The sequence below is a fragment of the Diuraphis noxia genome, unplaced genomic scaffold (assembly GCF_037042655.1).
Source record: "Diuraphis noxia isolate RWA-SAM2 unplaced genomic scaffold, SU_Dnox_SAM2 contig0002, whole genome shotgun sequence".
Lineage (NCBI taxonomy): Eukaryota > Metazoa > Arthropoda > Insecta > Hemiptera > Aphididae > Diuraphis > Diuraphis noxia.
This window is the reverse complement of record NW_028301712.1, coordinates 77,305,981-77,332,502: the sequence shown is the minus strand read 5'-3', so window position 1 is coordinate 77,332,502 and position 26,522 is coordinate 77,305,981. Positions and strand designations below refer to the sequence as shown.

Here is a 26,522-nt window from a genome sequence, read left to right as displayed (position 1 = left end):
AAACTTACAACACGGAATAATTAATAGAATACTTGTCATGTAAATGTTATTTATGGTCATTTGTAATTTATATATCTATATATAATATATAAACATTAAATTGTTTGTCATGAGTATTACTGTTCGAATAAAATCTTATTTAAACCAATTTATATTGCTTAGATTAATTCCTTACTACATTATTTTAATAATCATATCTTTGAATTCGGACGTGTATGGTAATCAAAATAATTACCGTGTGTCATTTTAATAATTTAGGTATGTAATAATTGTTATGTAGCCGAAAGTGTCGAGTGTACACATGTGTATATTATTCTTACGTTGGCTCTATATAGTGCGTATTTAGTTAGTATATTGTTTATACTATTTCACTAAATTATTTTGTTTTGGAATCTGAACAATTCAAATATTAGTCATCCTCGCCCGGCCAATTTACATTCGTATTTTATAGTAATTATTTATTTACAATATATATAAATGTTCAATTCTCATTTCCTCTCTGGTCTCCACTATATAACCATAGCTCCCAAGTCGACCCACTAATATATGGTATAACTCGATTCATATTACTGCACTGTCTAAAATTTAATCCTGATTTCTGCCGTAACGAGTAATGATGAGGGTCAAAATCGTTTATTTACGCCACTATATGGATCACATAATATAGGTATTTAATTCGTGGTTAAATGTTTTCATCGTCCATATTTCTGCATTGCGAATATCGTAACTATGTTAAATATCGTTTATATTAATGCATTCTTAACGGGTTATGTTCAATTCAAAAATTCCCATACTCCCGAATAACAGTTAAAACGTATTTACATTTTTTTTCATGATACTTTATATTTTTTAATACCTTTAAATAATAATATTCTGACATGCAAGAATTTTGATTACATCCATGATTAACTTGTTGTTTTTTTTATAAGTGCAGTATTCCAGACATATTTCGGTATATACGACTTTCACTATTGTGCTATTTCAAGAGTAGCTCATCTCACACGTCATCGGTTTGTCTGACGTGAACGATATTTTTTTTTTTAGTCGGTCGCTGCAAATAATAAAACGTCTTTCTCTAAAACATCGGACATTTTTTTTTCACACACATATACAATTTGTATGATTAAACGACGACACGCTGCGTACACCGCTGAAATTAAAAATTCTTGTTGCTTATATTTACGCGACGACAACGCGCTAGAAAAAGCGATCAAAACATCTACATAATGTATTATTCCGTCTAGACTACCTATTTTAAATCATATTTTTTACATTACAATATAGATGTTACTGGTACTAGATACCCATCGTAATAACTGTTACTATATTTTTTTTCTTCGTTTTTTACTATAATATGCGTTATTCACACATAGAATATAAGGCGCGTATGGCTACTATACGACCACACTACAACAACTCTGTACCGCTATTAACTATACTTATACGTACACGCGTTTTTTAAAACACACACACACAAACAAACGTGCGTATTAATCTTTCATTTTCTATGCACACAACAACGGCGGCGCACGGCGACGGCCAATCATCGCAGTAGGAACGAATTTCGTGCGCGCATTCTTAAATCAACATGCCCGGAGACTCCCCGGGGGCCTTTTCCCGCACGACTGTCCTCCACCCCGCCGCCACCTTCCGGTTTTCGTGTACCACCGCCGCCGGAGCGGTCTGTAAACGCGCGTGACGTTCTCGATATTATTATATTATTCTCTCTCTTATAGACTCGCGTATCATTTTATGGGGCCGTTTAAAAACAAAACAAAACAAAACTATATAAAAAACGTATAAGCGCGGTATACACACGAGGTGATTAAACATATTTCTGCTTTACCTATGTATATAACATACTCGTATATATTACATATAATATACTGCAATATATATATATACGCACGAACAACCTGACATACGAGTGAAACCAACACCATGCATTATCGTCTAAATAATATGTATACACCGGACTCTTCTCCATGTACAAATTATATTGTATTGGTATATTATAACCTTCATTGGTCGAAACCGTCAAGCTCGTAGGTACCTACTAATATATTATATCATATATTATATATATATATATATATATATATATATATATACATAATATATACACATTTATATATGCGGAAATTCCAGTGCGGGCACCCTCCTGCTAAGACTTAACCCCAGTGACTCCATCATGTATATATATGTATTATGTATTGTAGTATGTGTATGAATATATGTAATATATGTACATGGTGTGAGACGGGGTCGTCTGTATAATACACACATATATATATATATAGTTTATATTGCTATAATGTTTATACAATGCGTGTGTACTGCAGTGTAGCTGGCGAGCAATAACATTTACGACGTCCATTACGCTTTGATGGGCGAAACCACGAAACGCTTCTAATGTGTCCATCATTCTTGTTGCCGCTGTGCGAGTAGAAGCTTTTCGGGAGACCAAAAAAAAGTCGCCTTCATCGCTGCACATGGGAAAATGGGTCGTAAATGAGATATATTGAACGTATAATCGGTGTCTTGAAACACTACGTGAACTATCAGCTCTATATAAATATATATATATATATTACGATTTCGCCCCGAGCTATAATGTATATAAGTATGCGGAAAGGAATGGTGGGAAGGGGTGATTTCAAAAACGTCGCTGGGAAAATATGTCCCTCTGATCTGTGCAGAATCGTGGTAACAGCTTTTTAAACCGTTACGGCTACCATCCATAACGCTAAATGCGTTCAATAAACGTTTTTTTACTTTCATTTCTGTTACCACTATATATATATATATATATATATTTGTCTTGTTTTTTCGGGTTCTTTGTGAGCACTCACGAATACGTATTTTTAAAAATCGCTTAAATCTGAAACGAATACATATTTTTTTTTGTTCCGATATTATTTTTTCGCCGAATAAATCATTTCAAGCGTCCATTACTGCAAGACTTTTAGAACTTCAAAACCCACCCGACTTAGCTAGTGTATCTAGACACTGAGACTCACACAGAGACTACTGTCCAGCAAATAAATAGTCTTGTTTTATTTTAGAATCCATCATCATAAACGCGATGTATACACATTAACGATAAATGGTGTTAGCCTTCTTGGAAAACCATAATAAATTCTAAAATCATCAAACATTATGCGTACAAATGACAAACGAACAGTTGGTCCAGAACAAATAATAATTAAACTCTGAATGAACTAGATGTGTACTTGCGCATGTGTCGTGGAAAACTTGACGTTGACTCGTTTTTCGATTATTATTATTATTATTACCTATACCATCATATATAAGCTAAGCAGCTAAAGAAAAACATATACATTATACACATACATAGAATATACATATTATTACACTTTATTAATACACACATAACCGGGACGCCCGTGGGAGTAGAAAACGTTTATTACGCCTGCATATCGCGTAGAAGAGATGTAGCTAGTGTATCCTCATTGTTTATTCATACGTTCCTCTCGACTCTCGACAATCCGTTTATTGTTTTATTATTTTAATTCTGGATGACGGCATATAGACGGCGACGTCAACGAGCACGTATGTATATAGTAACAAATAACGAAACGGATTGCACTCCCACGAGACTCCAATTAAAAAAATGTAAAACTAAATACAAAACGATTTGAAAACATACGTGAGAAAGAGATTTTTTGAGAAACGGCCTTTCGGTTGACTGTAAATAACATGCTCTCCCACCATCACCTCCTAATGAAATTAGATATAGGAAACGCAGACTTCAGATCTTGCCGTCATAAAAAATTTCAGCGAACAAAATTCATAAAGTGGACCAAAAACGTTTTGATCTAACGCCATTATTATATGCGTCTCCTTTATCCTTATACGATTACAGTTTTCATGAAACAGAATCCGATTAAAAAAGAGAGGATCAGACAGAAGAATCTACTCTTGTGTGCGTACTCATATGGGTACTTTCTGGCTGCGATTCGTATATATACCTTTATCCCGTATCTCATTGTTGTATTTTCGTATACATCAACACGCGAGACAAACTCTAGACGTCACCGCCTACCCGTTTTCGGCTTTGTTCGCGTGCAACGACGGGAGGGATGCAGGTATACCTATGCTCCATATGTATATATGTATATAACACAGGGTCTTTAATTGAAATGGCGTACGTTCGAGAATCCTATTTGGAAGGTTTGCGTCTGCAGTGTATAGGTATATATATGTATATGCGATTGCATTGTTTGCTTTGCTTTTCCTTAAAATGTAGTCTCTGGTTTTGCGGACGAATATCGCAAGAAAAAAAAATAATATAGAAACTTTGTTGCGAGATTAACACCGCGTAATATCTTCCGACCAAATTTTCTTATTTTTTCCTCGGAAACCTCGCCGCGTGACCGGACCCCGTCCCCGGTCGGAAGTTCTCTTGGGAAAGAAACGTTCGCCGGCCGTCCAATAACGTAATATTCCCCTTTCGCGCACCGTTCCGTATACGCGGCGCGCGCGCGGGATACGCGAACACGCCGCACACCGCACAACCGTGTGTCATACGTGTTGGTTTTGGCTGCGGGCCCGCGCGCCGGGGAAACGTAATCTCATTACCGCCGCCGCCTCCTCCCCCGCATCGTCTTGCTTCGCTAGCTCGCTCCGACACGGCAACAGAGTCGTCCGAAGAGGGTTGGACGGCGGTGGTGCGTGTGTGTTTCTCGTGCGATTGCCGCCGCCCGATCGATATATGCCGTCGTCGACGACGGGCGGACAGGCGGCGGTTTGTGTTATGGTGTGGAGGGGGGAGGGTGGAAGGCAGTCGGCGATGACGGCGCGGCGAAGGTGAGCTGTGCGCGAACGGTGGGTGGGTGAAGAGTATCACGTTTTCCGCGTTGGGTTACCTCGCCCGCCGCGCCGCGCCGTCACCGACGATATTTACGAGCTCATCCGTCTGTGGCGGCGGCGGTGGTGTGTGCGCCGCGCGCGCGTTATGACTGTGATTCACGTGATGTTGCCGCGTAAATCATTCGTCATGTACGCGAGGCAGCGGCATTATTATTATTATTATTATCATCATCGTCATCGTCATCGTCATCGTTGTTATTATTACTACTACTTCGAACACACGCGTATATACTGCAGTACACACTATATAGCTAGGTACATAGCACCTGAAACTGGTATATAATATTATACCGCGTGGTGGTTAAGATGCGTATATATATATATATATATATATATATATATATATATTATAATAGAGAATATTATATTATAGTGCTGTGCGCAGTGCGTGCGTCGTTTAAAACCGTGGCAAAGCCGCCACCGTCATCGTCATCATCACGACGAAGTTTTTTTTTTCACCCGTTTCTTTATCCGTCCGGATACGGTACACGATTTCTTTTTCCGTATGCTCGCGCTCCGTATAATAATGTTACGTGCGGCGTGTATTATCTGTTCACGAGCACCACTATGTATATACAGTGTTATTATTATATTATTCTATATCCTAGCTCGCGACTGACGAGTCCTTTGATATAATATGCGCGCGTGGCTAATATTGGATCGAGAAAGAGGCTCGGTAGTATATAGAAGCGAACCTGTTACTGGTCGTATTAGATTTCTTCAGTAAGTATTCAAAATTGGCGAAACGGGCATATAGTTTATTGCCTCTCGGGATTTAGTCGTCATTTTTACGTCCCCGCTCGCGATCGATACTTCCCGTTGATTTTTTAACTTCCGATCAACGACAATCGTAGTAAAGTATTTGCGGGGTGGTTAAGAATTACATATAGAGTACATTATATATATATAGGGTTTTGCATCGGAATATCGTACGTTGTATTAAACACATAGTGCATTTGTACTCTTGCTATATTTATTATACATACATAATTTAAAACAGTAGAGATTAGTATTAAGCGTACAGTAAAGTTTTCCGGAAGTCGCTGTAGTATATACCACATGACCTATATTATTGGTTTATTAATGCTGCAGTCGAGAAACGTATCGGATAAACGTCGGTTGTGTATCCTGTTAGATAATACAAAATACAATACAATATTATTGTATCATGATGCGTATAGTTATTGGTCCTTCTAAATATTTTTACGCTATGTACTTATTGTACTTACTCGAATTGTTCTGCGACACCTGTATAGTTTTCACGTGACGAATTTCTAGTTAAATGTACAAAACATTACTAAACGATATACTTTAAATTTTCACCATCTTAACGTTGCACAATTATAGCATTTTATCGTCGTCATCTTTCATAGTGGAACATTTTTTTGAAGTTATTTAGAACTGACCATCACACATTTATGTTCGAAAATGTTTGACCTTTATAGAATGCACAAGAAATCGTTAAATATGATGTATGATTGGTATACACAAATTCATAGATTTCGTAGATCATGGACATTTCGTTTATGTAGTTGTCAGCAATGTTATATGTAAATCGACGAAATACAATTATTATGTCCGATGACTTAATATGTACCACTAAGCCATCGCGATTTTACCCCCAATTACAAGTCTCCTAACAATATTTAATATTTATTATGTTTAATTTTTTTCCTTGAAATATTTACTAAACATACAAGTTGTACATCATGCCTGAATCAGGCAGCCTGATCGAATTATAAATTATTATTATTTTATATTCGACTTAATAAAACCAACTACTTCGGTATATAGATTTCAATAGATATCGAACCCCTTATCGTGTGATTAATGGTAATTAATAATCGTTTTATGTGTAGTATTATGTACTGTAATAATATCATATATAGGCCACAGTTGTGTGGCGGCGGTCTCCGCGGGTAGAATGTAATGTCTATTTTCTGATCACTTTTACTGCTCTAACACTACTGCTGCAGACCAGAGGTCCTGTTCTTAATGGTATGTATCAAAGCAAACGTCTATATACATAGGATACTATAATATAACGACTTAGGGACAGATAATCTGCAGCGATATAGAGGCTTTCGTCGACGGCACCCGCCCAAAACCGATCGCTAATGAGAGTGCAGTTTAAAACATCCATAGCCTATATTATTATAGTCTATTGTGTTGTACAACATCGCTGGAACTTTTTTTTTCAATTATAAATGTTACCTGCAAAAAGACAGGTTTTCGTGATGACTGTTGCAGTTGGCTGAGGCGGCGATCAAAATATCGCGGTGAACAATCTAAATGGCTTTTTATTTGTCTATATATTATTATTGTTTACGGCGCATTTTTTTTAATCTCTTCGGAACCGCGCATAATATTCCCGTGTCGGTAGATCAGAAGGCATTAAACACGTGTAAAGAAATAATTGTCAACTACATTTTCGCCTTCGACCGGGGATTGCTCATAGAATACATTATTATTTTTATAATATTACCCAATTTATTTAACTATTATAATATTATAATATATTATTCGTATACATGATTACATTATTATGCACGTGTGATACGAACATGGCACGGAACGGTTAAAGCTCTCACCGCAAATGCGCTAACCGTGTTTAGCGTCAGGTACCCCAAAATTTATATATATAAATTATATGGAAGGCAAATTATCATCTGGAGATTATTTACTCGGGAACAGTCCTCTACTGAGAGCTATATACACACTGTGTACATTCATACGCTGTGGAGTGTTTATACTATACACACACACACACACACACACACACACACACACACACACACACACACACACACACACACACACATATATATATTATATCTTTGTTATATATATATTGTAGAATTTTATGCATCTATGTTTAATCTGCCTTTGTGGTTCGGTATATTATATGATGGTCAGTGGTTTTGATTCTTCTGCAAATATAACGACCGCACCACGGATACTCAAAACATCCTAAATGCTGGACGACATAAATGATGCAAAGGAATTTATTGTTAGCCATAAGTTGTACATAAAGTTATTATTCGAAATTGCAGTAGCCATGTATATTAATGTAATAACAGTGACTGCCGTCAGTTATTCTTGTTTAATGTTTTAGAAACAGTTATTTATTTATTATAATTTTTTTTTTTTTTACATTAACTCACTAAATCATTATTGATTGTGTAAATACTTTAAAAAAAAAAAACCTTTTTATTATATTATAACATTTTCCCTTAATTTTATAAATTGAACAAATATACGTAATACATACGGTGCATGTGATGACCAGTGTTACGGTGTACACATATTTTACACGTCATGAAAATAATACATATTTGTGCATTATTATGACTTTATTTACATGCAAGTTTAATGGAATTAATTGTTTATCCTATATTTTGTTCGTCGCAATACTTTTGAAGTTCCATTTAATACAGAGACCGTGACACTACGAAAGAATTATTAACAAAAAAATGTTCTTGGATTTATAATCTGCATAGTTGAATTAATAAAATTGCAATAAAAATGATTACACTAATGACAGTACAAGAAATTAATTACTTATTTTTTCCATTGAAACATCTCTCAAATTATTCTGTTTATACATTTTACTGTGCACAGGTCATATTATGATATATATATATATATATAAATGGGTTGTATCGCTGTATTTGTTCCCGCCCGCCTGCTATAATAATAAAATAATACATTATTCAACTCACTTCTTACTCATATTTACACAACCATTAGAATACTTAATATTAATCAATAGTTCAACTTTTAAAATATTTCAATCAATCTGCAGTTTTGCTTTGCCTCAAATTTTTTTTGGAAAACAAAAATAAACATTTTCCTTTTTAATTACGAGTAAAAAAAAAACGAATTCTACATTTATAAAGCAGTTCAGTCGTGTTCCAATTTATTGGGGAAATATGATTTTAGGATCTGATCGTAATCGACAATATAATAATAATAATAGTACAAAATATAAAACTCATTTAGATTTTCTCGACGTCATGTTTTATTAATCTTTTTAAAAGACAAATGCGATGGTGTGGAATGGCCACCGTGATGACTGCCTGCAATAATTATTTGATACACAAAACACATAACACATAACACACACACACACACACGCGCATACATACACTTATGGGATTTGTCAGATGGTGGCGTCAGAACAACGTACACATGGCATAGTAAATTCGTCGTACTCACCTCCTCTGTTTATCTCGCGTCCCTGAAAATAACTCTTCACACGCCGTAAACACAAATTAGCCGTCCGCGCCCTGTTTATCCATGCAAGCCTGCACCGACCGTCGACCGAGGCCTCATTAAGCTAGTCACTCTGGTCCCTTTTAGTAAGAATAATATTAACGAGTTAACGCGACTCGCGAGCGTATATCCTTTTGGTATATCTATGTATAATATATATATGTATGTGTGTGTGTGTGTACAGTGTGTGAGCCACCTTTATATGGTGTGTACAAAAATAAAATTCCATAGCTTCCATCGACTAGAGAACAATGACTTTGTTTCCTCTCTCCGACCATTTGTAAACGCCACCTCGGAACAAATGTCCCGGAATCGCGATGACAGCGAATAAAATATATTATTACAGTGTGTTTTTTCATTCGACACACGTTGCGTACAATATATATATATTATGTGTGTGTGTGTACGTATAACACGTACGTGTGAAGGAAAGAGACGTTCACTCTGATAAATTGGCGCTGCGCGCAGACCCCGCCGCAGGTTAATAATTAGTAACGAGATCTTTTTTTTTTATTATTATCCGCTGTGTCAATTGGGGCCCCATCCGAATAATAACGATAGTAATATTTACCTAATTACGTTTCCGTTTTTTTTTTGTTTTCATGTATTATAATATTGTCTGTATACATTTCACCTACACGCACAATCAAAATACCCGTGAGCAATTAAAACGCGTACCACACTCTGCGTGTGTGTATGATGATGATAATAATATTTAAATAAAATGTATACGATATATTTCGGCCCGAGGCCGAGCCGTGACCACCGCCGCCACCGCCGATGCTGCTGCTGCTGTCCGTCGGACATCGTAGTACCTATTATAATATATATTATGGAAATCACTGCAGGATGACCGTTATTATTAATAGTATATATATTTTCTGACATCATATTATATGATATTAAAATAAATTATTGTTATCGTCTTCAGCGCACACATAAAGAGGCGAATCTCGTGAGAATGAAATATTACATTTTGCATTCGAAGAAATTATGATGTGGTACGATAGTGCAGATTTCCTCATACGTCTATAAAAATGACCTAATTTTAAAATATATTAACGTAAATATTCCAAGAGCGCTGAACGGCGGCAGTATAGTATTAGAAAACAACTGTTCCATAAAAATAAAAAATAGGTACAATCTGACTGTATAATTTGTGATTGCACAAATTACAATTATTTTATGCATAACAAAATTAATATCGCTCAACGTGGTCGGTGTTTGTGAATCGTTTTGGGAGGTCTGATATGGTGTCATCTACGACGCGTTTCCGCCGGACGATTGGATCAAACGGTCATCGCAATTCGCACGGTTGCAGGTGAAATGGGTAGGTACACACCCATATCGGCGTCGGTACCTTTTTCATTTTACGAAATCAAATCTAAACCACAAAAGAAACTCACTGGGCTTGTATATATATATGTATATACGACAATGCGTTGTTATGATGGTCATCGCGTAACAGGATATCGATGCATCCGCATTGGAATTTTTCTGAAATATTGTTTCGCAACGACCATGATAATACAATATCCTGTTGTAAGTACATCCATGTACGTATATCGTTGAGACTGAACACGCCCACCAACCCCCTCCCACCAGTGAGGAGGAATCTTAAGTTTCCGTCGTGGGGATTGAAAATACCGCACGTATAATATTGTAAGATATACCACGAAATCGCCAAATAGTTTTCAAACATAGTCATCTGTCCGATAGTATAGGTGGTTTATATAGGGAACCCTACAGCCTACAACACTTGGGCCTTCGCGCAATCCGCACGGAATATCATATTCCGCGGCAACGGAAACGAAACCAGGACAACGGGCCCGGCGTATGTGTGTGTGATGAAGCGAAACCGGTTAGGGAATTTAAAAAAAAAATAATAATAATAATAATCATTAAACATTCAACGATTACTGTGTTATTATTATTAAACTATATTCAGGATTGGCTAACAAGCGAAATGCCATTCGTATCCATAATAATAATAATAATATTGTTATAGGTATATTATACACTATCGGACATTACACAGTGTACTAGCCATGCACGTCATATACGCGAGTTTGCGACTAAAGTACAAACACGACTGCCATCATACAACCTGCTATACTTTTAGATATAATATTATGTTATACCGTACTGTATAGTATACGTATACCGATAATAACCGTAGTCGGGTGGGCGGGTCGGTCCGATGAGATAGATAGCAATAATATTACAGACAGGCGCGCATAACGCCTTTTCGGCGGCAACAGGAAACGCGCCTAGAATCTATATTTTTATAATATCTCCTCATCGGCGGTGGCGAGCTGAATAATTTCCGCTCGCGTTTGTGTGTGTGTGTAATGATACACGGTTGTTATTATTAAACGATTGTGGAATTCGCAGACCTAAAATTACACCTGTAGGCTGTGTGTAGCTCTTGTGTGCGTGTGTGTTATATCGATATTACATGATGATGAATGTTGGTAACGATGGGGAGAGGTGATATTATGTTTTATCGAGGGGGGGATACAATAAAACGATTGTGTAGCCAGAACGTAAACCAAAAAAAAGAAAAAAACAAATATATACCGCCTCTGTCTGTGCGGTTTGAAGTAACAATGATGTGTGTGCGTGTATGTACCTGTGTACTGCGCCGTCCCACAACGATTGCCAAAGCCTCAATACCTATAAAATAGGTATTTTTTATTAGATTTTTTTTTGTACTACCTCCCCATGTTGATCCCTTTGATCGACGACCGTTCGTGTATAACTATTCGAATTTTTTTTTAAGACCTTTCTACACACACACATGTGATATATACATATATACATATAACAGACTAATAATTAAATTATGCACGACGATAGAGCCCACCGTTGCTCCGGGGTTCATATCAAAGAATTCTGATTTTTCCCTCTGATATTTTTACTAGATTCGGACGACTATAATATCAAGTAAATTCTCAATATAACCAACCGTTTATTCGTGTATACTGTATATTATTCTATAGTCGCAGGTGCAGTGTGTATAATACTACTATAGTTTCTTTTTACCTATGCAATTTTACTGCTGTAACTATTTTTAATTGTTGATTATTATGACACGATGGCCTGTTTACGTTTAGATATCCATTATTCCAATAATGTAGGTTTTATGATTTTGTACACGCGTATCATAATAATTTTGACATTAAACACAGCTCTTAAAATTTATCACACTCGGGTATAGAGTATGTTTACTAACAATTCGCGTATTGTATTTTATTTTCACAATCAATGATTAAAAAACTCATACAATTTTTCTCCTTCAACATTTTTAAAAAATGAGATCATTTTGTAAATTGCAATGATGTAAGTAAAACAAAAAAAAGATAATACATACACAACGATTTTCGAGGATTTAAAATAATATGTACAAAACAAACCTCTTCATTATTTGGTTCCAAATGGAAAGAAATAAAAAAAATGAAATATCAAAACCATTGTTTAGCATTTTGAGCTTTAAATCAAGGTTTAATCATTTCTAAAGAAACTGTGTCCGCCACGAGTTATTACTTAAATTTCTTTTGTCGTTCTCTATAAACGTAAAAACCTTGCAGCTTGTACTTGTATAATATTATATAATATATATAAAGTACCTACATATTATTATTATGTAGGCTGAAAGAGTAGCGCACAGGAGGTCCTTTTTCTCTGCAGTTCTCGTCGGCGGCGGCAACACCCTTTTACAACATTAATAATTGGACGTGGAATTTTTCTCCCCTCCCTCTTTGTCAATTACACCTTTTTCGTTTCGGCATAATAATAATTGTTTATCCGGTGTAATTCGTTTCGGCGCTGCAGCAGAACGTTTTCAGACGGACGTCTTCATCGCCGTCGCGCAAGCAACGACGATCAATGGACGAACTAGAAAAGATTTTTTTCTTTACGTATTTTACATTTTTTCGTTCCGTAAAAATTGTGTATCTCCGCGACTCGCAAACACAGTAGCAGTAGCTGGGTAGCGTGTCAATCGTATTTTTCACGGTGTCCTCCGTCGCGTACATTATTATAAATAATTACAATATATATGTATATACTTGTATAAATCGTGGTGTATACTGCCGTGTCGCGGCCTACGCACCGAAACGACTGGCGCGTGTAAGTATAATAATATATTTCAGTATATATATAATATTTATATGTATATATTACGAAAATTATATGCATTGTGAGTGTCGTCTCGTAAATAAAGTCATTATGTCTCGCGCGCAAGATATACTCGTCCCATTCATATTTTATCATAATATTATTCCTAATATTATGTAGACCGAGTAGACTCGTTTTATTGGTTTATTCCCTCATTCTATTATCGTCTCTATAATCACTGTAATACGAAATGTAGTGCAACTCCAATTTTCCAGTATATACTTACGACGTAATGTTATATTTTGTATTGTGTCGTCTGATGCGATGCACGTTTAAACATATCTTTTATGACGTAGTCTATCATTTGAAATTCATCCGGATGTGTTTATGCCTTATGGGAACTATATCTATAAGTACGGGTCGATATGATTTATTATAATATATTACGACATTTACCCCTGTTCGTTTATTTTTCCCGAGGATTTACTAATCAAAATACAACACAATATGACTCGGGGAGGTCAAGTCTCGTTCATGTACCTATATGTATATTAATGTATTATATTAACAGGTTTCGAGCGCAACGCAAATACGGCATCACAGCCAAAGAAAACATCGGTGATGATAATATTTTGTCGAGCCTTCGTCATGATGGCGTACGGTTGATGTAGTTAGTTGATGGCTAGATGGCTATAATAATATGACAGTGCATTATTATATTTTCTAATATACATTTTTTTTTCTCTTCCCATTACGGACATAGCGACCGAGGCGGTTGTGTTGGTGGGTTTCGACAAACATTTTTCGACTCCCGAGTTGCTGCCGTGCTACGTTTCTCCGTGCGCGCTTATATTAATATTTAACTTATTACGCACATATTGTTTTTAGTTATGTTAAAGATATAATATATGTATGTATGTTGTATGCGCCGCGTGCATGTGTATATTGCAGCATAATTACCGTTTTCAAACTGTCCGCTTTTTTCTTCTCTACTCTATTCGGTGGCTCTCGTACAACGACCAAACGACGACAGAAGTAAAAATAATAATGTTGAATTGATTGACAAAACATTTTTTTTTTTAAAACTGCATGAAATAAGGAGGAAAATCATGTTTTAAAGTTTTCCTACATACATTAAGCATTTTTATTTTACTATAATATAGTTAGTCAGGAAAACATTATAGGGTAGCTCGTCGTGTAGTGATGTCAAAACGTTTTGATTTCAATATATGGAATATATATATATAAGCATACCTACCACGATAGTTTTGGAGTAAACTTTTTTTTTTAAATTTTTAATACCTTCAATTATATTTGATTTTTTTTTTTTAATTATCCCGCGGCAACTAAGGCCATCGGGAACGGGGTAGTACTGTAGGTTCTTGTGGAACTGTAGGTTGGTTTTACACGTGGGTGAAAGTTTTGGCAGAATTTCTATTGGGGCACCCGTAGGTTTCTGCCATGCCCCGGAGTGGGGGTTGGCTTGATTTTTTTGTTTAATGTTTCCATGAGACTTGGCTGCCCATTTCGTAACAAAGAAACTATTGACCAACGTATGATTTATTTACACGTATATTATTATAATAGTACCTAAACCTTTGTACTAATATTCTGTGCTTGAAATTGAACGTTTTTACATTTACCTTTACCACGATGTGCACACAATAAACGGAATGTATTTACAATAATTGTTTAGTTAATAATTGACTTCTATGGACAAGTACTTAATTAAATGCGTTTTATGAGTTATTTATAATAGCTGATCCCTTCATTTTTCTTCAAAATATACCGCTCGTTTTAATGCAGTATTACGGTTTTACTACCTTTAAAGTTTTATACATATATTATAGTTTTTGTTTTCCATATCAAATGAAATTTTTATACACAGCCATTTTCGTATTGAATCAATATTTTATTATTAAAAGAAACCCAAAAGAAAATCAACTGCTGTACCTACCTACATATTATAGCATAGGAAGGGAGTCACGTATAGGTATATAATGTATACACATATATATATAACTTGGTAGACACTACATTCCTGGTATATATTATGATACATATATAATATAAACATTGTATATTATAATAATTTTCCAATTTTCATTCGACCGTGCGTTTTTCTTATTTGAGAAAGAACAGATGTAATGTTTTCAAAATTTAAACAGATTCCATTATTATTTCCTATGAATATAAATAGCTTAATTAATATTTGTTGTTTTCGCCACGACTCGCCCTTTTCGGGGATTCCGTGGCAATTATTTCCCACGGGAATCGCCGCTACTGCTGCTACCAACTGTTTGCGTTGTATACCCTCTCTCCGAAGATCTACACCCCAATATGGCAATATATTATTATAAACAACCGATACGCGCGCAGTACGCCTTGGTCGCTTATTATTGCGCTATTTCGCGTATATAGGTCGTGTTTTCTTACAGCTTCAATTGCACCAACGATATGCTATCCCGTGTTACCGGCTTCTGACCGTCGACCGATCCACACATAATATTATTATAAATTATAATATAATATGAATATACACAATCACTCGGGGGCATGCTATACGTTCACGCAATCGTGAATGCGTGTATAACGTGTTCTCCTTTTCTACAATATTAATAATACAAAACAAATGTTATATTATATTCTTCGACCCGGCACCGGGTAATTAATCGAAAACGGATAAAAATGTACGTATGTTAGGTACAACAACAACAACGGCCGTCGTCGTATATAATTACCGGAAAGACAATTAGGGTTAATGCCCCCCTCTCCTCCCCCCCAAACTTGTCTGGTACTCGAACGACGCCATTATCTCATAGACGTGGGTTGTGTTTGATCGATTTATCAAACATAATATTTGATAATAGTAAATAATAGGTATAAAATATTATGCAATTTTATAGACGTGCGATAAAAATTTTTTTTTACACAAAACGTGATCAAAACGATGTAGATGTTTAAATTACATACTCCCATTCGGAATCGATTTGTAGATGCTTAATCACATACATTACACTGCTTGGCAGTAAACAGCTCTGTTCGTGTGCTCGGTATACACAATGACAATATATTATGTAGTTAATTGTTATTAAAATCGCATAATATATACTATAAACAATCCAAAGTGAAATACCAAAACTATATTTTAATGTTATTGTTTCGGTATAGACTCCCAAATATTTCGTTCCTCGTCTTGTTTTTCTGTCTTATATTAACTTCAAAATACATTTTTATCGTTTTAATAAGAACCGTTATTTTTTTCCCGTCATATCGTCCGGAGCACAGTTTTCCAAACTATAAAGTTTTTATTATTGTTATTCGTTTCTACGTCTTCTAGTCGGAGAATGAAACTTTTTGTAACAATATTATATTAAGGTCGCTCGACATCGTTTTATTGTGTATTTTTCGGGACATTGATTTTGTCCGACGAATAAAAATCGTCGTCGTCGGTCCACGAATAAAAAATAAACGACGTCACAAAAATCGGCATGAACGTAAAACGATTGACCACCGGTGGACAAAAAACAATTCACTGACAATTATGTCGGCATTTGTCTTTGTTGCTGAATCGGCGACTGACGACCGTATAGGTATATTATGTAATATTGTAATGTATATATTATTATATACACACACGTAATATTCAGGTTTCTTTCTTCAAATCTAAATAATAGCTCCGTTTCTATATATACATATACGTTTCCGACCGTTTCACTTCCTCTTTCTCTATCCTCACTCTCTCTTGCGATGTATCGACGAGCAGTGCCGCCGCCTGTTAAACGACAACAATAATTGATCGGTCAACCGTGGTTGGCGCGCGTTTATCTACGCGTAATTATATTACCATATATACATATAATAGTATAATACACTTTGTACACCACGTAAATTATATAGTACGCTCAAACGGAATACTTAATGAACGACCGTCGTCGGTGGTGGCGTCGTCGAGGACGATACGCGTCTCTTTCGCGCGAGCGACGGAGCTCGCCACCATCACACTCCATCCCGTTCCACCGCGACCCGCGTATCGAGCGACTCGCCGTAAACATGTCACATTTCATTAGCGCGGCGGCGGCGGCTTGGAAATAATAAAAAAATAAAAAGACGAAAAACGCCTACGTAATTTTTATTTTACTAATTTTTTTCACACGACGACGGAACCAGACACCTCTCTGTCGTATATTACGCGCGCGGGTGATTTACCCGAAAAGAAAAAACCACTCTCGTGACGAGTGGGCGACGATGACAACGAAACACGCTCGTACTCATATATATAACACACACACATATTATATTATACAACGTGTGCTCTCGCTCGATGTGTGTGTGTGTATTTGATTGCGATCGTGCGAGTGCGCCTATCGCCTATATCTCTCCTCCTATTTAATAATATATTATATACGTTATAATATTGGACGCGTATAACAGTATAGAATAGTATACCGTGACTTCGTGGGCTATATAGGTGTCGACGACACGTGTCTGGCTTATTAAAACCGCAGAAATTCGTTTTCGGACCGGCAATGGTAGTATAGTGGCGACGGCGGCGCTCGAACCGTGTTAGCGGCTGTGATGGTGTTAGGCCCCGTCCGGTCGCCGCGGGTATAAACAATACGTAATATATTATTATTATTATTATACGTGCTGCTGCAGTGAGCATCAGCAACAAACTTTGATATCGCTAGGCCATTACAGAGTGCTGTATACGCATACATATATATTATACACGAGTGCACACCGTGATGGTGGTGATGGTGGTCGGACGACGAAAAGGAGCACATCAACAAACGAGCAATAACTATAATGACGGGGTTTCACTTCACCTGCGTCACACACGTGCTCCCGCAGAAACGTATATATACATATAATACGATATACGATGATGTGGTTATTATATATATATTATAGATGATGTGTAGTCGGAGGCGGCGGTCATTCTGCGGTGGGCATTGTTATGTGAATGTGTAATAATGTGATCGCGCTGCTGCAAGCTTGCTGCAGGAGTACGAATCGCGTCCAAGGCCGAGGGGAAAAATCCAATTTTAATAAAATTTACTTCTCCGCCATTGGCGTACTTATTCACACAACAACACTATAATAGTAGTTGTGTATAACATTATACCGCGTACGTATATATAACAGGCACTGAACATTATGCTCGTCCATCGCCCCCACAACCCGTGTGTGAGGTTATACTCGGCAACCGTCGTCGTCGTCGTATCGCACCGTTGTCTCAGTCGACAGCTGCAGCATAGCGCCGGGGATAACGTGGTTCAGTATTTTCCTCTCGCGTTGTCTTCTTCCCCTTCATCCCTCCTCATTACGGCACACCATGGTTAGGCCCTCGACTTACACCCTCGTCTCTTACCGCCGTCGTGTACACGATTGATATATAATTGCAGTATTTTCCACTCCTCAATAAATAGCCCCGAGTTTTGCGATATGAATATTGCTATAATAGTGTATACTACTTATAGATGTATTCACAAAAAACATCAGACTAAACATATAATTTTCATACAATAAGCTGGCGTTATTCAGTCACGAAAAATAGTTTTATATTTTTTTTATTAATCGAAAATTAAAAATTCAATATTTTTTTCCTATACCGTTTATTATCATTCGAATAAAATGACTTATTGGGTAGTATAACTACTAGTTGTGTACAATATAATAACCAGAATCGTTGAATATTTTATGTTTTTGAAAAACAATTTTGTTTATAATATGGACAAAATTATCGTTTTTTATAGAAATCGGATGTATACATCAATTATTTGTGTTTCATGCGTTACTTGTTATTGTCTTGTACATAAATGTATCCGGATACATCTAATGTCGCGTATACTGGCTGGTCTTGACAATTATTACCCTATCTAACCCCTTTTTCTCTGTTAAACAATAAATTATATGACAAGTATATTAGAATAATATAATAACATGACTGAACACATGTAATAATTTGTCTAAAATATCTTGGTTATTTAAAATTACATTTGTTTCCTGTAGAGTTGTGAATATTTATGTATTTTTTTTCAACTTTCTATTTTGAATTTTTGTTCGAAATTTTTATCGAATGCTTCATTATACAATTAAAAACGTATTTTTATTTATAACATTGATATATGTATATATATATATATGTTTTTTTACAAGCAACAATTATGCTGTAGTATTGAAACAAAAACAAAATGCATTAAGAAAAACCATACGAATTAAACTCACGAAACCATAACGTTTTCGAGGTTAACTGACTTTCAAAAAAGAAAACATTGTTTAGAACTTTACTTAAAAAACTATTGTTTTGTGTATTTCTCGAGTAATGTTAAAGAAAGAATATGTCTAATAAAAAGTTTCAGTTTATTTTGAAATTTTCGTAATGGTATAAATAAATATATTTGTTAGCCTTACATAAACGATATCATACCTAATAATATTATAACAAGGAAAGAAAAAATTAATTTTTTATTTAAACTGATAACCAAACAATTTTACTGACCAGTATAATCAACATTGATCTAAATATTAGAAATAATGTTTTATGGAATTTATATATGGCCGACGTTTATGCTACAAGTTTTGTGTTGTATAAGATAGATTTTAATTAGTATTTTGAGATTTGCTTTCCTAAAGTTTACAAATATTATACAAGTTTTATTGCATTGATGCGGTAGATGACGACAGCTTAATACAAATAATTTAAAAATAAAGTTTTATGAACTTTTAAGTATAAAATATAAACTGTGTCTTATTCAAATTTTCTCAAACTTCAATGTATAATATTAGCACTTAGCTGTATAAATAAATTTTATTTATTTGCATTATATATTTTAGAACCAAGCGTTGAGTGTTAACTCTAACCAATTATATTTAGATAGTTACCTGTAAAACATAGTAGTAAGATAATATAAATACATAATGAATAATGAATATATAATAAAAGTTTGCTAGGTATGATAGCAATAATACTTGCAGTTATTTCTTATTATTATTTCCATTTGGCTCTTCCTTAGTAATTGTTATTTTAACATTTTTTTTTTAATAAATAAAAATCATCTGCTTTTTTTTACGCGTGTTCAGTATTATAATAATACGTTACAAGCATGATCCGTTATAGAAGCTTTTTGAAACAAAAAAAAAATTACTTAGCGAATCCACATTTATATACTACGTTTCATTTCTCGTCGTGTCCTTTATCAAGTAAATTATAGTCGTTTTAAAATAATTGTTGAAATAAAAACGCTGACGAAATTGTTCAAAACCCATTTTCATCGTTCTAAATTTAAACGCGTTCCAAAGCAATTATCTTTTTATTGCTTTACGACATCGTCTGTATTTTCAACAAACAGTTCTTACAGAAGTTCTATTTTAAACACTGTTTCTTTTCCGTGCATCATCTCACACAGCAGTTTGCAGTTTTGTTAAAATCGTGTCCATTTCGACCCGACGAGTGGCCGCAATCGCCACAGCGGATCTCTCTGTACTGCAAGTAAATATAATATCATTACACTATTCTTATGTACAACACGGGCACTGTTGTCACCTATAAGTTCTACGCATTCCGACTCTCACAATTTCCTATATGTCTATTCCCGCAGTATGCAACTTAGAATAACAATTATTAATGTTCGTAATTTTTGTCGTCCGACGCCCGTTATCGTTTTGTTGCCCTCAATAAACCAAAAAACTGAACCCCTTTATTTCTCGGCCACGTGCAGTGTAGCTATTTTGTCGTCGAGGGAAATTAGCGAGAGGAGGTGACGCCGTCATGACGGACATCACCGAAAATGTGTGTTCTTCCGCGGGCCGTGGCGTAGATGAGTGAGTTCCTACGGGCGGAAGAAATATTATGTACGGTGACGGTGGTGGTGGAGTTGTCGAGGTGGACGCGTGCAGTAGGTTCGGTATTCTCACAGTAGCCGGCGAGCACCACCACACCGGGTGAGACAAGGGTGTGTTACTGAGTGTAGACACGTTATTTTCGTATACATATACGCACCCGCGCGGCACCGGCGGGGTTGAAGAACCGGCCGATCGATCCGCCGCCGCGGTCTGTGCGGCAAGCGCGCGCTCTTGTTGAACGGCCGACGATTCTGTGGAGAACACTTTATTATTTGTTCTCGCTAAAGTCTTTGACGTATAATACGACGCGACATACCCGTGTGCATAATTTCTTGTGTATTGGTACATCCGCTGCTTGGCCATATATTTTTATTTCCGTATTTTACACTCACATTTGTGTCATCGCCGTCATCGATCAATTGACTTTTCGCGCGGCCAACGTATCTCAATGATGGCCTTAACTTTCACCCATCCGCAGTATACCATATTATCTGATGTCTGTATTTGACATTTATGATATAAAATTAAGCAATAGTCTCGTTTTATGTTTAGCTATACCTATAAATACCTATACCTAAAAGTCCGCAGACTATGTTCACTACAATAATGGACTCGTATACACTCACCACTAGACTACATGTCTACACTAGTACACGACATGCGTTTAATGTAGTATAATGTACGCCTTTACTGCATCTGATTATAACAATAAATTATTTTACCTCCCCTCTCCTCTCTCACACACTCTGTTTTTAATTACCGACGCACACACGTCTCTATCGTGAATCGTTATTTTTTTTATTACTATTATTGACCGATGTTTGCCCGTGTTGTGCGTATAGGATACGATACAGGTATACGATGTGTATGTATTTTTTTCTTTCATTACCGTGCGTCCGTGCCGCAGCAGTTGATGAAAGTTATTTTTGTCGTCTAATAAAAAATACCCTTTGTATTACAGTTTTTTATACAACAAGATCGTACGTTTAAAAACGTAGGTAGTGCGATTGTATACAAGAAGTTAGTAAAAAAAAAATATATATATTCCTCATTTTATAAGCCTGTAATAATAAAATTTGCGCGGCTATATATCGACGGTGAATATACCTATATAGTAATATACGCGTATACTATTTTTAAAGACCACCACACCGTTACTCCTGGCATCTATGGACTCCTCTAAATTGTTTCCATTGGTGTTCGCTCCACTGTTTATAATGCGTCTATGTAGATAATAATAATAAAAACAACACTATATATACATATGTATGTATAAAGAATATAGTGTATATTTTTATTTCCCGGACATGTTTTACGATTTGAATTTTCTCTCCTACACACATCGACATGGCTGCGACGACACGGTCATTGGCGAAAAAATAAATTATAAATTGTGGGTTTATTTATTGGATCTCATAATAAAATCGTGGACTTCATTTTCCGTGTAATAAAAAAATAAAAAAATAAAATACCGCCAGACAAATCTTCATTGATGATGATATGTATTGCGCGCGTCGTCCGTTTAATTAAAATTTTACAACCTGCAGTCGTCGTCGGCCGCGACTACTCTATAACGGTAATGGAGGGTAACACGGTTTTCCTTTTTTTGTTTTACGATCATGGAAATAATAAACCTAATACCGTAATTATAAAATACATACCTAATATTAATATCATATATGATATAATGTTGTCTACATAAAGTATACTGCACTGCACCGTGTTCAGATGTAGAATGATGATGCATTCGCTGCTACGGAGAATAAAGGTCGTGCGATTTAGAACCGCGTCGAGATACATTATTACGACCCTCCGCAACAAGCGACCTGTAAAATTCGTAAACTTACAGCCTCGACGACTTTTACGACTTTTCCCTTTGCTCTTCTGCCTCTCATCTCTCAATCCCTCTTGTTTTTCGTCTCTGTCGTTCTATCCGCTTCTCTCTCTCTCTCTCTCTCTCTCCTAACTGAATTAACTTGTGGTAGGTATGTACAGGTTTATATACACGCGAGATTTATTTTTTTTAGCCTCATATCATCGAAGGGTTTTCAAGGGGATTAAATTCTAATAATTGGTCCCTACAGGGTATAAGTCGTAAAATGGTATCACTGCACACTGAAAACTTGTATACTTTTGGGTGGTGCCGCAAAGTGCATAGTTCTATATATAGGTATATAGCGACCCTATATAATAGCGTGTGTATATTAAGACTGTGACGAACATCGAAAACATCTCGAGGGGCCTTTTTTATGTCTCTGTGGTATGAAGTTAATCTGTTATTGGGTATATAGCATTAGACAAAAGGCTTAATATCAGGGAGACAAAAATTTATAGAAAAAGGTTGTTATTTACGTTGATGTGAAACCCCGTCGTTGAGAACTTGATCGGCTGAATTTTAATCTCTTTGGACCGGTCATTAATATTAATTCATCGAATATTTTACACTCTTATATTATTATAATTTTTTAATTCACATTATTGTTACTATTTATAGTTTTAAGGCGTTATTGCGTTAAAACATAATATATACCTATTATACCTAAATTGTAAAAAAAACAAATCGCCTACGGCCGTATTATCATAATAATAATGATGATGATGTTTATGTGTGTATGTGTGTGTGCAATATAAATCACGGCCGTTGTCGATATCATATATAAATTAAAATATTCACAAAAATCTAATATAATTTTGGGTTACATGAATTTCATTAAGTCGCTGATGTGTATTCATGCTTTTACACATATATATTTTATATAATCCGGTTATTTAAGAATTTTATAATTAAAAAATCATTATACTACTTAATGTATATGCATCAAAATTCCTTCTATTAGTAAAAAAAACCCAATGTAAACTGTTGGGTAATTTGTTTTTTTTTGCATTATTGCTGTAAATGTGTTATCTATATTATACTATCGTTATTAGTTATATTATTAGTTATTACCATTAGAAGTATATAATCTATTTCATATCCTCATAAGAAAACTTCAACAATAGATAAGTACTAATTAATCGCATTACTTACGCTACATTTATGTTTAGTTAGGTTACACATCAAAAGTGCGTAAAGTATTCGAAAATCGTGAATGAAATTTATTTCGATTTATTTTTGCACACAAAAAAACAAAAGGGGGAAAAATTGAAATGAAATAGTTCGTTCCTATTTATCTTTTAAGCCGGGTAGAGAGTGGTGGCGAGATAGGGTTACCATGCACATAAGCACTCGGCAAAATTAGCGTGTGCGTTATACGAAAACGATGCCGTGTGTGCGCGTTTTTTGTATTTAGCAACCAATCAAGAGTGCGCGAACAAAAATGGCCGGAAACAATATAATCACATGGCAGTGCGTGTAGGGCTCCCCCCTTCCTTACATGCAGTATTATATTATATACTTAGGTTTATGTGTATAGAAGTATATATACTTGAAAATCCCTCGCACCACTGTAGTATATGTATACATTTATTTATATACAACTATATACAAGGGTACCGTAAGTCTTCCCTATGCAATCGCATACACCTAAAAAAATCCGATCGCCACGACGATAATATCATTATAGAGTCGTTTCACATGTCTCGAAGTAGTTTTTACAACCCTCCTCGTGAGAGCACATGATATTTGTGTATATATATATTATAATAAATCGTTATTTATTTTACTCTCTCGGTGCCTACCTAATATTTTTAATGTCCATTTCGCGTGTGAGACGCCTGTTAAGTAGCTGGATTTGTGTTTGGGTGGTTGGAAGAGGGGTATAAGCGCCGGCTAATTACAGTGTGCCACCACCACCGCCGCCGCCGCCGTCGTGGCCACCGGAGTGTACAACTTCATTAAGGCGCGTGTAGGCGGCAACCCCCTCGACACCACCCGATCGCAATATTCCTCGACTCATGCGACACCTCACCCGAATGATAAGGGTATTAAAAGTCGATTTTCCGCAGAAAAAGAATAATATAATATGTAACGTGGTTGCCGTTTATATACATATATATTGGTTTTGGCCCGTGGGAATTTAATTAATATAAATGGAACCGGGCGAGAGGGAGTAAACAGATTACGTGTCCCTTTTTCGTATTTCCAATATATACAATAAACATGTATAGGTATGGTATACGTATACACGACGGACACTCTGCTGCAGTGTGACGGGTTGATTGGTTAAGGGTGAGTTTGCGGAGGGTGGTAGGGGACGGGTTTTCCGCAGCGCGTGAGAGGGGGGGCTGTGATGGGTATTAACACGCAAAAGGGCGGACGGAGGCCAATTGAACAAATGAGAAACTCTCGTACAGTCGTTTATATACCACGCTGGCGAAATTTATGTTCGCAGTCCCTTAGTTATATTATATACATATACCTACGCACCATCAACCGCTCCTCTCCCCAACAACCCCCGCGGGCCCTTTCGTTCATGTTACTTCGTCGTATACGGGTTTCACGGGACAAATTCACTGTGTTCCTTACATAAACTGTGTTACTATATATACGATATAGGTGTAGGAATGTATATATAGTTCAGTTACCCGACCGACCCATATAGTCGTCCAATCTATATAAAGTATTACGTGAATTTACGACGAATGGGTACATAAATATATACATAAGACAAAGCGGTGTACCTACCCTATATATACCTGATTTCGGGGGACAGAGTTTTATGGCAAAATCGCGATTTAATTAGTTTAATAAATCGTATCGACTGTAGTGCGATAAAATCACGTGTAATAAACCCAAAACTTATTGCCTGTTATAGCGCTGAATAATTGTAAATAATTTATAATTAATAATTATAACAAAAAACGATGATTATATATAATTAATTAATATTATTATTAAAATATTATAGCAGTGTATTTAAATAGTTTTATACAACGTTGGGCACGTGTTATGTTGTGTTTCACTTCCACAATTACAGTTTGGAATTATAATGGTTTTTATTGCAAAAATAAGTTATACATATTGTATTATATATACGTTTTGCAAGCCATAGTAAACCGTTTGAATTGTGCGTATAATAATACAATTTGTTTGTTTTTTTCAGTTGTACTTTTGGACACTACGACCGAGCCCAGTCTACGGTGGACTACGTACCCTTATGGACCGGACGCCAACGCAGCAGGGGTAAGTCTATAATCTTTTACGATATTATGTACACTATATATTCTGGTATTGCTTATTGGAGAGTGAGGGGGAAGAGGCGTCGAAGAAAATAGTTTTACATGTTGTTATAAATTTTACTGGCGCATTTTTCCACTAGATAAAATCTTTATCATAAAAATCCACGACCGAATTATATGGTGTTTTGATGTTAAATGGACCGGATTGGTGCTGCAGCATCATTGCTGGCCTCGAAGAGACGACAGTTTTTAAATTATATACATATACT

General features: G+C 35.9%; 1 protein-coding gene across 8 annotated transcripts in view; it reads left to right on the top strand.

The window, feature by feature from the left end:
* The window catches only part of Eph (Eph receptor tyrosine kinase), a 128,776-nt gene that overhangs the window by 52,413 nt on the left and 49,841 nt on the right, over window positions 1-26,522 (top strand). For all 8 annotated transcript variants that reach the window (XM_089220609.1, XM_015509411.2, XM_015509409.2 and 5 more), the window contains exon 3: window positions 26,178-26,257. In XM_089220609.1, the coding sequence (XP_089076735.1) occupies window positions 26,178-26,257 (80 nt within the window). The remainder of the gene's footprint in view (window positions 1-26,177; window positions 26,258-26,522) is intronic.